The 17,786-nt window shown below is 34.9% G+C and overlaps 1 protein-coding gene across 1 annotated transcript in view; it reads left to right on the forward strand.

Annotated features, from left to right (window-relative positions):
* The window catches only part of Sema3e (semaphorin 3E), a 250,760-nt gene that overhangs the window by 128,547 nt on the left and 104,427 nt on the right, over positions 1-17,786 (forward strand). Inside the window, 1 exon segment of the mRNA XM_032907052.1 lies at positions 3,944-4,104. Coding sequence (XP_032762943.1) covers positions 3,944-4,104 — 161 coding nt within the window.

Consider the following 17,786-nt stretch of genomic DNA (forward strand, 5'->3'; position numbering starts at 1 on the left):
CTCTTCTGGTGTGTCTGAAGACAGTTACAGTGTACTTATAAATAAATAAATGAATAAATCTTAAAAACATTCCTCAACTTGTTGCTTAAGATGTGTGGAAATTCAATTTTATTTATCATAACTTCTGCATCAATTTCCTCTGAGGGAATATGAGTGAGTTGGGATAAGTAATGCTCAAATTGTGTAATAATAAGAAAACACCTCATAATATAATCATCTGTTAAAAATTATAAAGGTAGAGAAGGATAAAAATATAAGGAATGCAACCCAGAGAGGTTTAAAGGCTGTCCAAAGGCTGATCTTTAACTGAGATCAAACTCACGACTAAAATTTGTTTCTTCAGATTCTATATGTAAGAATTTGGTTGTAATGCACATGTATGCTGTACATTGATTATTATGTTTTAATAAGTAATCTGAATGTTATATCCTTGTAATAGCATTTACCTTTTCAAGGCATTAAATTTGGGGTTGCCTAATTTTTTTCACTAATAAAATAAAGTCAATGGTAATTTAAACTATTATAGAGTAGCAGTTCATTGTGTATGTAGGAAATAGTAAAAGTCATTACAATTTAGCAAGTACATCATTCACACAGGTTAATGCATATTCCAGTTCTTTCCTTTTGCTTCACTTTGTCCAGTCTCTATCTATAATACCATAAGTGTACTTTGGAATCCTATAGGTTCCTTAGGACTACAGAGAAGCAAAAGGGGTTAGAGAAGAAGTTAATCCAACACAGTAAAAGATGATTGGTGACACAGTAAATGACATTTCTTACTATTCAAAAATAAATAAGAATCTTTAATCTTTTAGAATTATCATAAGCTTACAGAATTGGACAACTCATAACAAGTAGAAGTTAATATCTATCTTTTCTTGTATATGAAGAGGTAATGAGGTGGTAATGACCTCATTCAAAACTAAACAAGATGCATAGATGGACTTAACTCATGAAATAACTTCATAGGTTCTCATTCCAATTGCACATTTTCAATTAACAATCTTGACTTTATCTAGTAAACTCTGATAATAGTTCAGGCAAGGAAACTCCTATCAGAAACCTTTTATATATTTCATTTATTTTTTCCAAGAAATTTAATTTCCTGAGCACCTCTATAGCCTAAAATGTAATAACTAGTGTGCAGTCAATCTTTGTTTGGACTTAATTATCATAGAGAAGCTTTTATTGTGCACAGAAAATGGTAAATGTCAGCAAATTATCAGACTACCTGGGAAAATTGTATGGAAAAGAGTCCATACAATTAGTAGGGCTCAGATGAAATTGTGAACTCTCATTTATAACAACTAATGCATAATGGCATCTAAGAGCTTCTTTCCATGTTTCTCCCATGATATTAAAATGTACTTTCTAACTTGTGAATGCCTAGTAAGGAAAACAGGATTACTTGTAACTTTAAATACAGTACCTGGGTTTTTTTTCTTTTCTTCGGTAATTCATGGGCCTCTATCAAATCTCTCTTGAATTCCAGTTTTCCTTACCAACAAAATACCTGGTACTCCTTCAGTCCTACCCTCAACAGAAGTGCTATGAAATTGATCTGGGGCTGAAAAATGTGCTTTCTCGTGTTATTCTAGGACTCACAGGTGGTCCATCTAACAATTCCTTGTAGATTAAGTTGCATAAGTTCTGAATAGTAAAGAAGAGAGTTTTCTAGTAGAACATCTTCATGCATAGATTCTTTTCAATTTAATACACATTATTATTGCTACTATTAGTAGAAATTTAATGTCAAGCCATCAAGTATTTTGTATACACGTTTTTTCATTTAAAATGTTTTTGTTGTATATATTAGTTAGGTGTTGTAGTATCTTTTACAAGGACATTTTTGCACAAATATGTTTCGTATGTTGAAAGCATTCCTCACATGCCGCTAATCTTCATCCACAAAAGCTGTTAAGGCTCACTAAATTCACAAGAATTCACAGGTCTAGCTCAATCAGCAAACTCCAGATTCAGTGAGGATACCTGACTCAGTAAATAAAGTGGAAAAGGATCATGGAAAACTCTAATATTAACAGAGAGCCTCCACATGCACACAGTTGTGTGTGCACATATACCCATATTCAAATAATGCATATGCATATGTGCATACCATCTGCATGAGCATGTACAAACACATAAGTAAGAATATAACAATAAAATAAAATATATTTCTTCTAGACGTAGTAATTTCACTTTCCTTTTATCTACTTTGGGTCTTCAACTATTATCATCTCATTTCCTGGCTGTTTTGGTTGGAGATAATGGGTCTAATGGAATTGCTGTGTGCTTCTGATACATCCCTCAGAGGAATAACTCATTAAAACTGTTTTAGTTACTGTTATATTGGTTTGAAAAGACTCCATAACCAGGACAACTGTTATAAAATAAAGCATTTAATTTGGGAAAAAATAGCCTAAGATTCTTTATTTAGGCCAAGTGGTTCAATAGTTCATACGAGATGTATATATGGAATTTTAAAATCTTGCAATATTATTTAATTTAAACCCTAAATTTCAAGGTAACTCTACTCCACAGAATTTTGAGCAGAAAACCGGATAAGAAACATGTTCTTTTTTTGTATTATTGTTTTCATTTTGTTCATTTGAACCAAATCTCACTAAGTAGCCCAGACAGGCCTTGAACTCTCAACCCCCTGCCTCCTAGATTCTAAAAAGAGAGTAAAAGCAATTTCATATTTAGTGTTATATTTCATACTTGCATTTACTGCTTGTGAGTGTCCCATTCAGTAAGAATCCGCATGCTCTATGAGCTGTTTGGTATTAAATTCTTCAAGATGAGTTTTGATTTTCACTATTTCCCAAGGAGACTTCTGCCATCCTGTACTCAGTCTGGTTTTGGGGCCACTATTCCTTCACATCACCTAAAGCTCTCTCAAATGTACAATTTGGAAGTCCTAAGCACTGAACTGGCATATTAAATTAAAGATCATACCCCAACAAACAAATGTACAGATGAGAATTGCCGAATTCTGATTTCTTTAATATATGTTCCCCAAATATATATTGTTTGTAATTCCTAACATAGACAAGAATGCGTGAAGATAAACTGAATCACAGTCGTAGATACCTAATGGGTTTCAAAGTAATCAGAATTGTGATTACAACTCGGTTCTTGCCAGGGTCATGCAGTTTGATTTGGGTTTGATTTTCAATATCAGTTTGAGGTGGAAATATGATTTTTCAGAGTTGGTATCTAGTTGGTAAGTAGATAGACTTGGTTATACTTAGTCTAATTGCTATATCTTCTTATGCAAAGAAAGGCTTTAAAATGCCCTTGCACTGTATAATTGTACAATTATATATAACTGCACTATAGAGTACCTATTGCGATGAATAGTTTCGTCCATATTTTAAAAGCATCCAATATTTACCTTACAACTAAGTCTTATTTAGTTATTCAGATTAATAAATTATTAAACATCTTAATGTTCACATATTAAAATATTATATCATATGACTATATAGTCAGACACTCCCTTGTATCTGTGGGTATTGTTTCCAAAGATTCAACTTCAGACATAAATTTTTTAAAGTGTTATATCTATCCAGAACCTACCAGCACTTTTCTGCTTATTCACCAACAGTAACGTGTGACAGCAACTCACAAAGCATTTATTTTGCATTAGGTAGCTTAAGATTTTAGAGATGACTTAAAAAATATGGAAGAATATGCTTAGGCTATAAGTAAAAAATAGTCCCAATTTATAGAGAGGTGTTGGAATATTAGAGTATTAGGAGACCTAGGACAAAATCCATGTGGATACAGAGGGCTGACTGGATAATTTTTATTTTCCTTGACTAATTCAATTTAAGGATTCTTATTTATGAAACAAACATGCTAACTGAGCTTTGAGAAAATCATTATTGGCAGCCTTATGTGTTTTTATGTACCTCTTAAACCTCTCTGTTCATTTCAGAACTCTTGGAACTGAACAGGACGTCAATATTTCAAAGCCCCTTTGGTTTTCTTGATCTCCACACAATGCTGCTGGATGAGTATCAAGAACGGCTCTTCGTGGGAGGCAGAGACCTTGTCTATTCCCTGAACTTGGAACGCGTCAGTGATGGCTACAGAGAGGTATTGAAACACCAAGTGTTTAAAGTGGGGAAAGTAGAGGCGGGTGGTATAAGTGTGTGTTAGCTTACGTTTTCCCCATTGTCTACTACTTTGAAGTTTTGAGTGGTTATGTAATTGAAATAAAATATTCATTAAATAGGAAACAATCTGGGGAAAACTTGTAAAGTATCATATATGAATTTTCTAGCCCATCAATGATATCAACATGCACAGAGAATCATTTTCCTTGTGATTTGATCTTGCCTAGTGAGTTTTTTACCACACCCACTGTCTTGAGACCTGGTTTGCAGAATCCTAGATAAGTAACAGAACCTCTAGACTCTAGTTATTGTTCTAATACCCAGACATGGCTCTGTCAGTATAACTATCTGGGTGTAGTTGTTATCAAGATTGTTAACTCAGATAAATGTTTCTGAAGCTTGCTAAAAAGTAGAATATTTAAAAAGTGGTGGCATATGTCTTTAGTCCCAGCACTATGGAGGCAGAGACAGGGAACTCTCTGATTTCAAGGCTTTGTGCTTTATGCAGTGAATTTCAGAACAACCAGGCCTTTACACATAGAAACTTTGTCATGAAAAAACAAAACAAAACAAAACAACAACAACAAGATAAGAATGTTGGAATATATTCCAAGAATATGTTGAAAATGGTTAACTGTGGGGAAAAGAGCAGCTTATACAAAACAGAGTTGGGTTACATTTTCAAGGTTGTATCAACGTTACATGAAATATGAAGAAGTTTAAATCATATTGTTTGGCATTAGTATGTGTTTGAAATAATCCACTTGGTCTATGTTTTATTTTTATGTTCATAAAATTGGGCCAAGTATGCGTGTTTTCAAGTTTGAAAAAAAAAATGACAAAAAACAGGATCCCCTAGTCTTTGCCAAATCCTAATCCCTAGAGGAAATAATTTAAAATGGTTAGCTATTTTTTTGGGATCTTTTTTAATTTTGTGTAAGATGTGTGCACTAGGATTTGGGCTTAAAGCTAGAGCTTAAAGATAAAAAAATATAGTTAGCACTCAACATCTTGGGTTCAACCACAGCCTTCCTCATTCCCTGCAGACGTGAAAGCCAGCCTTTTTGTATTGTTGTCCATCGATAAAGCTGGTGTTTGAATTTATGTACTATTTGTTAACTTTTGAGGAGATGAACACTTGCTTGCCTCCTTTTCACTAGACACATTCAAGCATCTTTACACCATCTGTTGCTGAACCCCTTGACCTTTCCTTCCTCTTCCCAATATGCAGAGACTGAAAGTTTGGTTAAATAATCATAGCCTGTTAGAATGATTAGAACAATGAAGAGAGTTCGTAACATCTTCACTTCCTTCCACACATCCATCTTTTCCCTTTTCTCCTTCCTTCTCTTCCTGAAACATTCCTGTTTTTTGGGAAAAGTAAAATTGTGTTTCATATCATGCTTTAGTTTTTGTTTCTTACTGATGTTTTTGACACACCCGTAAGATGATTTGGATGACAAAAAAAACTAAGAGATTAGATTAGATTTCTTTCAACATAATTCAGATCATATGTTATTGGCATACCCGTCTCACTTATGAGAATGTTCAGCTGTTTATGTAGATGCTCAACTGTTTAGAACTGCATCCTTCTAGTCTCGCATTTTTCTGAATCATATCCTCTTTGACCATTCTGAGAAATTAATTCAAAGTCAACTTTGATTAATTATATATACATATATATTATATCTGCATAATTATTTATTATATAATGCACTTATATAATGAAGATATATTTTATTTATATATCTTCATTAAAGCTAACAGATACTGCCTAAATTTAAACACCAAATATATGGATGCAGAAGAGTACATTGAGTTGGATTTTGTATTTTAGGAGAAGGAAGAGAGTGTTATTAAATTAAGGACTTCATGTCATATATATATATATATGTACATACATATATTCCTAAATATATAAATACAGTCTACTCTATTATTTTATGGCTGATCACTTGTTTTGGATAACCAATGGTACTCATTTGACTTGAAATAAGCATATCGACTTCCCTCTTCTTCTCTAAATGCTTTTGTATCTGGATCCATATATATCCACATGACCTTCCCACTAAGTTCTCTAGATTATTCCCTCACTTATTGGATTGTCTCCTTCACATCTTAATCTTTCTCTTTCCATGTTACTCTCAGTAATGATATGCCTGTTTACTCAGATTTTCTGTGGTGGAATCTATAATGGAGAGGCAAAAAAATAAATTAAATCTTATAATAATAAGCCTGTCAACATGCAAGCATTGATTTATGAGGAACTGAAGAGGCCCTACCTCCCACTGCTGAACAATTTGCTACTGATAGGTTCAGAGAAAGTGGGACTCATTGCCAGCAGTTGGATTCCCACTGAGATCCCATAAACCTCCAGTGGAATTCAGTGCACATAAATGGCACTTGTTCAATTAAGTGGTCACAAGACCAAACTGAAAGTCATGAATATTGGAAAGGAGGCAGTAGGGATGAGAAGACAGGCCTTGACACAGGAGGGAGATAAGATGATAGAGGGGAAAGTAATCAGATTTAATTTTATGCATGCATGAAATTGTGAAAAAGTAGTATCATATGAAGCCCAATCAATCATTATTAAAGTTGCTAGTCTGTTGATTGAGGGGATGGTGTAGCAGGTATAAATTTGTGGGATAAACTTGCCAACACCAGTTCAGTCTCTGAAAAACTTAGGATTGACTCCCACAGTTCTTCTCTGACTGACTCTGTATGCATTATGGGACATGACCACCCCCCTCCACAAGATAAAATTTCTTTTTCTAATTTAGATGTTCCATTCTAGTCTTGTAGACTGTGAGTCATATTTGCATGACAGACGTGATTCTTACATTGTAATCTTTGGACTGGATCAGGTCATCTCACAGGAAGATCTTTCAAGTTACAGTCGGTATCTTAGGACACAGTCTCCTAGCGATTTTCCTCAGCTGTTGTCTTCTGAAGCCATCACTAACCTGGTGTGATGTCCCTTCCAAGTAGGGAAAATTGGATTTCCTTCTTATTTCCCATTTATTGTTTTGTCCTAATTGTACCCTCAGGTCTTTAATGCCAGAAGATGAGATTTTAATGGAAGAAATGACCCGTAAAAATAATATAAGAGTAGGGGACCTGGAGCATACTGCGGTTTTATGAACTGATTCTCAGGAAGGCAATAGTGTAGCATGAGGCCATTGCGCTTCAGGGCGCATCTAGTGAAGATGCCAATGAAAGTATTTTATAACACTATTAAATTGAATGTCTTTTCTGCACTGAAGGAAACATCTTGATTTTTGTGGTGCTTAAAGCTTACATGTTATTTAGAGCTTTTTCAATGTAGATAATTCAACAAAAATGTCAAGCCCCTAAAGGTTCCTCTCAGGGCTACAGCAGGGGCAGATCCCAAGCAATTGCACCAGGGTTTATGCTTAGTTGACTCTAAGGTAACTTCTTCAGTGCACACTTCTTATTCTGCACTTGTCCTGACCGTTTCACTCAAATAATAAGGCAACTCCTGGGGACCCAGTAACTCCTGTTCGATTATTTCTGCTTATAGGAGTATCATGGTGAAGTACACTTCACGGCCTATGAGTTTAAAAGGAATGGGCTTAGCATAAGTTGAGTTTTTCAGTGATCTCAGTTCTGAAAATTTAAATGGTCTCCTGAATAAGCTCTCCCACTGACCTTCTGATTGGATAAATGTCAACAGTTATAGTCTCAATGCTTTCTGGTTTGTCAACATTTGGATTATGCCTCCGTTCTCTTGAACCATTTCTTTTAGGAAGGGTGGTTTTCTGTGTATTTTAGGATGTTGAAATGAATCCACAGTCTTTACCCAGTAGGTACCAATAACATGTGTGGTCATTTGATTGAGAAATATCCTCTATAAGCTCAGGCATTGGAATGCTCTGTCCTCAGTTAATGGAGTAATCTGGGAAGGCTTAAGTGGGGGAATCTTTCTTTGGAAGTATGTCATTGGGGCAGACTTTGAGAATATGTACCCTAACCCAACTTTCAGTTCTCCCTGTCTCTGTTTCTCTGCCCTGTCTCTGTCTCTCTGTCTCTCTGTCTCTCTGTCTCTGTCTCTGTCTCTGTCTCTGTCTCTGTCTGTCTGTCTGTCTCTCTCTCTCTCACTCTCTCTCTGTATGTATATGTCTGTCTGTCTCTTTGTCACTGTCTATCTGTATCTTTTAGTCTGTCTGTCAGGAGACCATATCTGCCTGCTGGCATGATTCATCACCACAATAGATTCTTATCATTCTGAAACCATAAAGCCAAAATACCTTTTTCTTCTGTAAGCTGATTCTGATCATTGTGTTTTATCACCAAAAATTTGCCTCTAATGGTGTACAAATAATCTCCCATGACTTGATAATATAAGAAACACCTCCAGACATAGTCAGATAAAATATTACCCTCAGTCAGTCTGATTATGTAAATGCAGGAATAGACCCTTCCATTAACATTGTTACAACCAAAACCAACACATAGCCTAGCTGTATATCTACTGATTAAACCACATCCATTCTCCCATTCTTTAGATCGAGGACTTTGAAAAATACACCCAAAGCCTATTTTTATTATCACATCTTAGTTCTTTATTTCTTAATTTAAATATGTTTAAGATGTAATAAATTTGATATATAAAACTAAATAAGTAGCTCAAATACCTTAGAGCAATAGTTTTCAACCTTTCCAATGCTGCCATGTGTTGTTCCTTATGTTTGGTGACTCCCAACCACAAAATTATTTTCATCTCTACTTTATAACTGTACTTTTGCTACTGTTGTAAATTGTAATATCTATTATGATATGAATGTGAATATCTGATATGAAGTATCTAATAAGCGGCCCCATGAATGGTTCATTCAACCCAACAGGTTGAGAACCGCTGCCTTATATGATATAATAACCACTAATCACCTCAAGATGAGACTATCACCAATCTTGTTACATAGGTGACTGTATTTTTCTTCTCTCTACATCTCTATCCATATTCTGCCAAGAAAAGTAGGTGCTATTCCTTGTTTTTAGAATTATTTTGTCATGTACATTTCTATACATTGCTTCTATTGGTATAGGTAATTTTAGCTATGATTAAAATTGACATGCAACAATATATTGTAATTTCCAGGGCTGTTTCTTGCTTTCTGTCAGTTAATCTTATTTTGTAGATTTAGTCCCATTCATCATTCTTGTTAGTTCTTTGCAGTTAGAGTTAGGAAGGCAACCAGGGTGTCCAGCTCTGATTTCAAAATTCAAATCTTAATCTTGACTTGGTCTATATAACCGTGGGTGAATTGCTTCACTTGGTTTGACCTCTGTTATACACTTGTAAGAGGCAAATATTACTCCCCTTTGAGTATACAAAATTTGTTGATTTTGATGAAAGACCATGTGAGGTTTTTAGTTATGTAATAAATAGTAGTTATTATTTATTTTGAGACTGTGGGATATTTTCCCTCATGTAAATATAACATACTTTTCATTCCCAGTTCAAATGATAGTAAGTGAGTCCTAGTTTTTTACTTTATTAGTGGTACTAAGATCATTCGAGAATGTGTCCCCTGCTACACAAATATAGGAAAACATCCAAAGAATGCATGCAATAGAATCACTAATGTAATGATACATGAATGTCACTCATAAATGAAGAGTGATGCAGTTAACTTTGCCAAATCTTCCCCAACTAGTGTATGAGGTGCCAGTTCACTGCAAATTCACCCACATTTTCCCACTGGTTTCCATGACTTGCATGTTCTTCAACATGTTTTTGACTCATATATCACTGCATGAGCATATTACTAGCTTTGGAACTCCAAATCCCATCTTAGTTATTTTAACTCATTTGATTATAGTTTTAACAACATTTATATGGATGATATATAGTGGAAAACTTAGAACTAGTGGTGGGAAAATAAAACAACATTTTCTAGTGTCAAATATGATAAGTGCTACATGAAAAATAAAGCACTTTGAGATGGGGAAGAGTATAGAGGATGCTATGGAGAACAGGATGCCAGAAAAGATATTTTCTAAAGAAGAAACTTGATAACACACTGTACTTCAAGACTCTGTAACTAACTTTGGCTACTGATCTAGACTAAAGGGCAGGAGAAAGAGGTTATGGTTGATTTGGAAAACCAGATCATTGAGACAGTTAAGCATCAGGAACTGACTGGCTGCTGTGGTAGATAGTAGGTCATGTTTGAAAAGAGAAAGACAGGAATGTAAGAAGAGAATTTCCCATTTAGAAGAGGAGCACCAAGGAACGATTTGAGATGATTACAAGAGTGTATGTACAACAATGCCAAGCAACCAGAGCTTCCAGGGACTAAGCCACTACCTAAAGACTATACATGGACTGACCCTGGACTCTGACCTCATAGGTAGCAATGAATATCCTAGTAAGAGCACCAGTGGAAGGGGAAGCCCTGGGTCCTGCTAATACTGAACCCCAGTGAACTAGACTGTTGGGGGGGAGGCGGCAATGGGGGAGGTGGGGAGGGAACACCCATAAGGAAGGGGGGAGGAAGGGGATGTTTGCCTGGAAACCGGGAAAGGGAATAACACTCGAAATGTATATAAGAAATACTCAAGTTAATAAAAAAAAATAATAAATAAATAAAAGAGTGTAGGGGTCATATGTGTGTAGGTCTACAAACTTCTGAGTACAAGTTTCTTTTTACTGCTCTATTTCAAGATTTTATTAGGAGAAATTTTAAAAATTTAGACAATATTTAAACCAGAAGAGGCAAAAATCAATAGAAACATCTTAACCAGAATAAGAAAGTCACCATTCCTAGTGACAGCTGGTAAGGAGTCAGTGGCCTCAAGGGGGAAATTGGTTTTAATTAGAGGAAGATAAAAAGGAAAAATGGTCAAGGTAGGGGGAATGTTGTTAATGGTATTCCAGAGGATTTAACAAAAGGATTTAAGGCATTTAGAGGGGTGAGGTCAAATTAAGGGCCATACAGTTGTGACTCTAAGTATTGATTATTGACCCAGGGTAAGGGTCAATGGCCCATCGTGACCATAGTCATCAGTCAACAGTGATGTGTCATGATGAATTAGCCTTGACAATCTCCCAGGAAAGATGAGGAACTACTAATCTTCCTTTAGATCGTTGAAATCATCAAACACCTTGGTCCTCACTGTCAGCCATCAACCATTTCTGTGATGCTTCCCCCTCCCTTCCCCTGTTACCCATAGAGGATCCCTCTTTTTCCATAAGGTGACACTTGTTTTGTATGTGATATGAATTCTCCTATGCTTATCTGTCTTTACAATTGGTTATTTTCCATCCTCATTTATATTTTTATATCCCCCCTTTCTTTAAAAATCAAACAAACGTATGTTTGTGTAGGAGTTCTTAATGTTTTGGGGTTCTGTTACTGTCTGTCATATGTTGAATGTCCAGTAATACTTACAGGTATAAAATAAATACATAGAATTGCCAAGGAAATGTTAAGATTATTGAGATATACAGAATTCTAAGATTTCTGAACAAACTTGGAGTGAATATTCTGAGTAAAAGTTAGATCATGAAAAACCGTTACACTTAATCTTAGCTTGTTCACACCCACACATAGCTAATTAGATCACTTCTGTTTATTCTTCCTTTCATGATGTTTTCCCATTTCGCCTAAATACAAACCTTTTTCATCATCATCATCATTATTATTATTATTATTATTATTATTATCATCATTATATTTGCAGAACGTTCCCTGGTCTTTCCTCACCCTTTTGTATAATTTTGATTCCCACATTGAATTAAGATTGACTATGCTCTGGTCCATCTGCATGATAAAATGGCTTCTACGTGAAGAGCTTGAATTAGATCCATCTACAAAGATGTAGGCAAATCAATTAACAGTGTGATGGTTTAATGAGAATAGCTTCCATAGTGTCCTATATTTGAGCACTTGGTTTCCAGTGAGTGAAACAAAAGGATTAGGAGGTGTGTCTTTTTAGGAGGACATCTAATACTCTCCGTCTCACACTGTGGTTTAAGATGGGTGCTCTCAGCTACACCTGCTTGCCTGCTGCTATGTATGGTCTATGCCCACAACATGGTGATACACCTTATTTTTCGGAAAGTGTGAACCCCAAATAAACTCTTACTTTTATAAGTTGCCCAGGTTATGATGTTTTGTAACATAAATAGAAAAGTAACTAATACACATAGACAGTGAAAGAGTAAAAGTGTGTGTGTGTATACATATATACACACATATATATACATATACATGTATATGTATATATACATGTATATTAAATCTAAAACAAATATTAAACCCCATACATCATCATCCCTGCCCTCTCTTATAAATCCTATTGTATTTATTGTCAAAGCTACTTTTGAAAATGTGTTTTCTAATTTTCATTAGGCTAATTTCATCTGCCTTCTGTGACTACCACCTTACTCAGTTCTTATCTGTGCACTTCCTGCCCCCTCCAAATACTGTTTTACTTGTACCAGTAATTTCAGTCTTAACTTTACATTTATAAACATTTAATGATCTTATAAATCATGTCCATGCCTTGACCCCACCTCTGAAATGAATTGAGGAATGCATGTTACTACTTAAATCAACCCAGGTAACTGGAATGTATATGTAGTTCTTATGACTATGAGAAACAGTAGTCAAATTATGTAGTTATAAGTATTTAAAAATATATTTTAAACAGAAATATGTGGACATGTACAAGTGAGTTTTTCCACTCACATGTAAGAACTTATCATTTAATAAGCCTTCTGAGTTATGCAGTTCTTAGGAATTGCCATTGTTTGAAAATTGATTTCATTCATTATACTTTTCTAAGCATGTAATAATTTTGTTTTTAATCTGTAAATATCACGCTGCTCAATCCTTGTCATATTCATGAAGCACATTTAACTTTCCCTAAAAAATAGAGATTTTTAAGATTTTTCAGTTATAATTTGTTACTTTACCTGAGAACTCTGCACTGTTAAAATTTGTATATCACTCTCTCCAAAGTCTCTAAAATACCCCCACATGATGTCAGCAATTTTAGATTTCAACTCTGTTCTCATCATCTCATCCCTGACATTTTAGAAAAATTTAAAAGGCAGGCAACCTCCCACTGTTTAAAGAAAAATACATCTAAAACCCTCTTCTCTAAGAGAAGATTTGGCTGAACTGGAGAAAAACATATTCTGGCTGAAATATATTGCAGCATCCTGACATTTCTGATCAAGATGTGACAATATCATGATACTAACATTGACAGAAGAGAAGAGTTAAAAGAGAGAAAACATTTCCTTTGCTTACAGAGCAGCATCTTTCCCCGGCCTTCTGCATCGGTGTGGTCTATGAAGATGCTCAATCCGCAGATTCTGTACTGGGATTGGTCTCCATTTACAGAAAATCAGGGTTCCTCAGGCTTAATATTAGACAAGTTTTGTCACATTTGCTACCATTTTCCAGTTACAATTCTGTATTGAGGAAGAAATTCTGATTTAGATAGTCTGAAACAATACGTATACATCCTTCCATTCTACTTTCAATGTATTTATCAGTCTGGTAATGTTAAGATGCAACCAGAGAAGATAGTGACCGTTTATATCATGTTACATTTTCTGACCAGAAAATTCATACATAGCGGCAATACATTTTGTTTTGCATTAATATTGAATGTTGTTAATTTATTGAACCCTAGGTTTGTTTGTTAAATATTTTAAGGCTTAAATATGTAATTCATAGATAATCCTTAATATGTTAGGCAATATAATAGCAAATCCACAGATTCTATAACTAGATTGCCTGGAGTTCCACCTTAAGTCTACTGCTTATTAGATTATTGATTCTCAACCATAGACAGACTGAGCCTAGTACCATTTTCTTACCTTTTGTGAGAGGTTAAATGAGTTAGTACATGTCGAATAAAGTGTCTGAAATGCAGTAAACATTATGTAAATACTTGCCATCAGTATGATTTTAAGGCATCTGATTTTAATGTGTCACTATTTCTAAGTGAGAGGTAGGAAAGAGAGCCGGGGTTAGAGATACAGATGGGAGCAGGACCCAAAGTGAGTAGAAGATGGGAATGAAGCTGCAAATGAGTTAGATAACTGACGGCTTTGCTGCTGGGACTCGATCTTATGATCCATGTCAGTGTAACTGGAGCATCCTGAACACCAGGAAAACATAAAAAGAATGAGAGTTCACCTGTGTTTATGCCGCAGCAGCATGCTGAATAAATGAAAGAAAGAGACCGGAGACATGAAGGTAGGACGTAGTCGCTAGGCCGGGAAACCAGGCACAGCTCTTCCCATTGCACTTCATCTCTAGAGCTCTGTAATTATGGCCCTGGTCTCCTCTGTTGGTCTTCAGTGTGCCATCAGACCTCCTGGCTGCACCTTTTGTGATTATGTAGCTTCCCTTGGTTTTCTTGCCTCGCTGAGCTGCCTTTTACCTTAGCAGTGCTTAGGACCCGATGGAGTAGTGTGTTGGTGATGACAGCGTGAAGAATTAACAAGGAACTTCACTACTTTTGGTTACTTATAACATAGCAGAACGGACAGCCCTAGGAGGCTTCAGGGTCTAAGCCCAGGTAGCAGAAGGATTATCTGGGTCCTGTCCTTATCTCCTGTAGTTGTCTTTTCCAGGAAGACAATTACTATGACTTCCTGAGAAGCAAACGTAACCTCTAGATAACATCAATTTTGGGCTAAAGCATAAAATTTTCTTTCTCTTTCCTATGAAACATCAGAAATGGATATTTTCTTTACATAAACTATATTTTATGAAGTCACAATTTAACCAATATCTATCAATAAACCTTTAGTTAAAAAGCTTTGGAAACATATTTTGCTCTCTAAATTTCTAAGTCTAATCTCGTTTTGTTGATTTTGAGCTAAAATTGTGTTATGTAGTTTGGATGTCTGTACTTATGACTGTCCTTAGAAAATTCTGTTTTAGAAAACTTTACACAATTTTCACATTTGTTCAAGGTTAAAAAGAATCATGTAGTTTAAATTTAGTTTTTGATTGAGTGGATGAAAGCATTAAAATATAATTTGCATATGAAATTTTAGAGGGTAATTCACATTAATGATAGCAATTGAGAAAGTTTTGTATTTAAAGGAGGACATTTATCAGGTCATTGATGTTTGTGTAACGGGCAAGTTCTGTTTGAGACCAAATACTTTGGAAAATAAGCCTTTCAAGTATTGATTTTATCTAGAGTCCAAAAGATCATAGTCGTGAGTTATAAACAACTTGGATAATGACAGTCATTATAATTAAGTGCAAAGTCAAAAGCCCTAGGAGTGATAATGTGTGTGAGGTTAAGGACTACCATTTATAAGCCATTAGAATTATTTTAATGTGTTATATACAAACATTTTTCCTTTTAATGATATTTATGACATATAATTTAAGTGTATAGTAACATTTCTTTTTATTATACATAGATAAAAATATATAGAAAGTAAAATCAAATTATAAAGCACTTACTAAAATATTGGAAATCTGAATATAATATTGCATGGAATTATAGTAGTATCATAGTTGTATAATTTATATGAATTATAATTTATGATAATTTAGTTTCTTTTAAGTATAACAGACATTCTAAAATTTTTAAATGATCCCATCTTTGTTAATTTGTTTTTGGTCCACTAAATCTGAATGCATTACAACAGTGAGCTGTTAAATCCTTAATCCTAGTGTAATTATGAAACTCAATAGGGAGCCCAGAAAAATGACTTAGTAATTTAATTTATATTTTATCTTCTTCCCCTCCTTTGAGATGTGCAAGAACAGCAAATGGCTGTTAACATGCAGGGAAGACTGATTTATACAGCACAAGTATTGTGATAAAATGATGTATATTTAACCTTTTACTTTTTGTACTTTTCTTTTAGTACAAACAACTTGGAAACAACATTACACCCTGTTGTTTAACTGCCTTTAAAATGTTTTGTGCAGAACAAATAACTTAGTTTTATGGGGATTTTTGGATGCTAAATAGTGGAGCAGAACCAAAAGACATCCGGACTGCCAAAGCACACGGAGGAATGAATTTCCTTACTGCTTGGCAGAGAGAGCCTTTACACATGACGACTTTAAAAATATAACTTCTTATTTTCCTTGAAGTCACTTTGTCTTCTTCTGTCATCCAGTCAACTTTTGTACAAAGTCCTGAGAATGTTAAGCTATTAAAATGTGCAAACAAAATCCCTCCAAAAAAAACCCCAGAACAAACAAAACTTTAGGGAAGAATTTCCCATGCATGGACTTTGCTACACCATTGATAAGCCAGTCTCATTTCCTTCTCTCTTTAATAAGAATGATTTCACCATTTTCCCCTGGTGATGCTACTGTCATTTTCCCAGTTATGATCCTAACAATCTCTTGAAGCTTGATTCACTGTAACTATGCTACAGCATCCCCCTACCCCGATAAACCTGGACATTTTTACTTTTCAGTTGACTTTTGTTAAGACATTTTCATGTCTGTGAACTGTATCCCTCAGAGTTCACGGTGAGATCTTTTTAGCTGTATTGTCTTTATAGAGCATGTGATAAAGGTACCAGTCATCACACACTGAATAAATAGACCATCTAAACCACGGGTCCAACTGACGTTCACAGGCTTTGTTCCTTGGATTGTAGTAAGAGAGCTAAAATTAAGTATATAAATCATTGTAGTGTTTGCACAAACAAGAATGTCAAGAGGGATCAAAGTAAGGGAAATATTGTCTGATGGAAAGATATCTGGAAAGGTTTAAGTTGAGAATTGCTCCGTAAAACACGCTTGCAAGGTTGGCTTTATCATCTTTAGAATAATTGCCCCTAGTAGATTTGCTCGAGGACCAATGCTTACTGTGAAAATGTTAGAAAGAGTATTTATTGTCGTGACTACTCCATAATAAACCCTTTTTTTTTTTTGGTTTGGTTTAAACTGCTAAGGGCCTGAGGTTTTACATCATATTTGATGCATGCGTAGTTTCATGCACTTCGTCATAAAGTGTTGTCCTCCTGGGGAAGAGACAAAAGGACACTTACTAGTCAGAACTATCAGGGAAGAACATCTCAGGGTTAAGTTCTCTAAGCAGCGATGCCTAGAAGCCTCAGCAGACTAAACAATGGATGCTTTACATTTAAGGATCTCCAGCTCAGAAAATCTTTTCCTTTAGATAGAGCAGCGGGCTGTGAGCAAAAATGTCTAAATTTTACTCAGAGAGACATCTTCCTTTTCCTGACCAGGGAACAAATTTCCCTTTTACCTTGCACAAAAATTTTGTCTGTGTCTCTCCTACCTATTTGGAAAGATAGTCTAGAGTAAATGTCATGAGAAGATAAGTAGAAATGCTGTAGGGGTTTGCCATCAAAACAGTAAGCTTGGAAATAATCATTATGAAGACATAAGAGAATATGTAATAATGTTCTCAGAGTGGTTTAAAGAAATCAACGTTTTATAATGAAGATAAAGTTCATAAGGAAGGATGATAACATTTTGATGAGTCCTATATATTCTACGTATGTTAAGGTTTAACTCATTATTCTGAGTTACTGACCTTTATTCTAATTTGTTTATATCAATAAATTGTTATAAAATGGCTAACATAGGAAAATGAGCTTTTACCTTGTTTAAGATGTATACTCGTACATATATATGTATAGAAGTCTATACATATTTT

The sequence above is a fragment of the Rattus rattus genome, chromosome 6, assembly GCF_011064425.1.
Source record: "Rattus rattus isolate New Zealand chromosome 6, Rrattus_CSIRO_v1, whole genome shotgun sequence".
In the NCBI taxonomy this organism is placed as follows: Eukaryota; Metazoa; Chordata; class Mammalia; order Rodentia; family Muridae; genus Rattus; species Rattus rattus.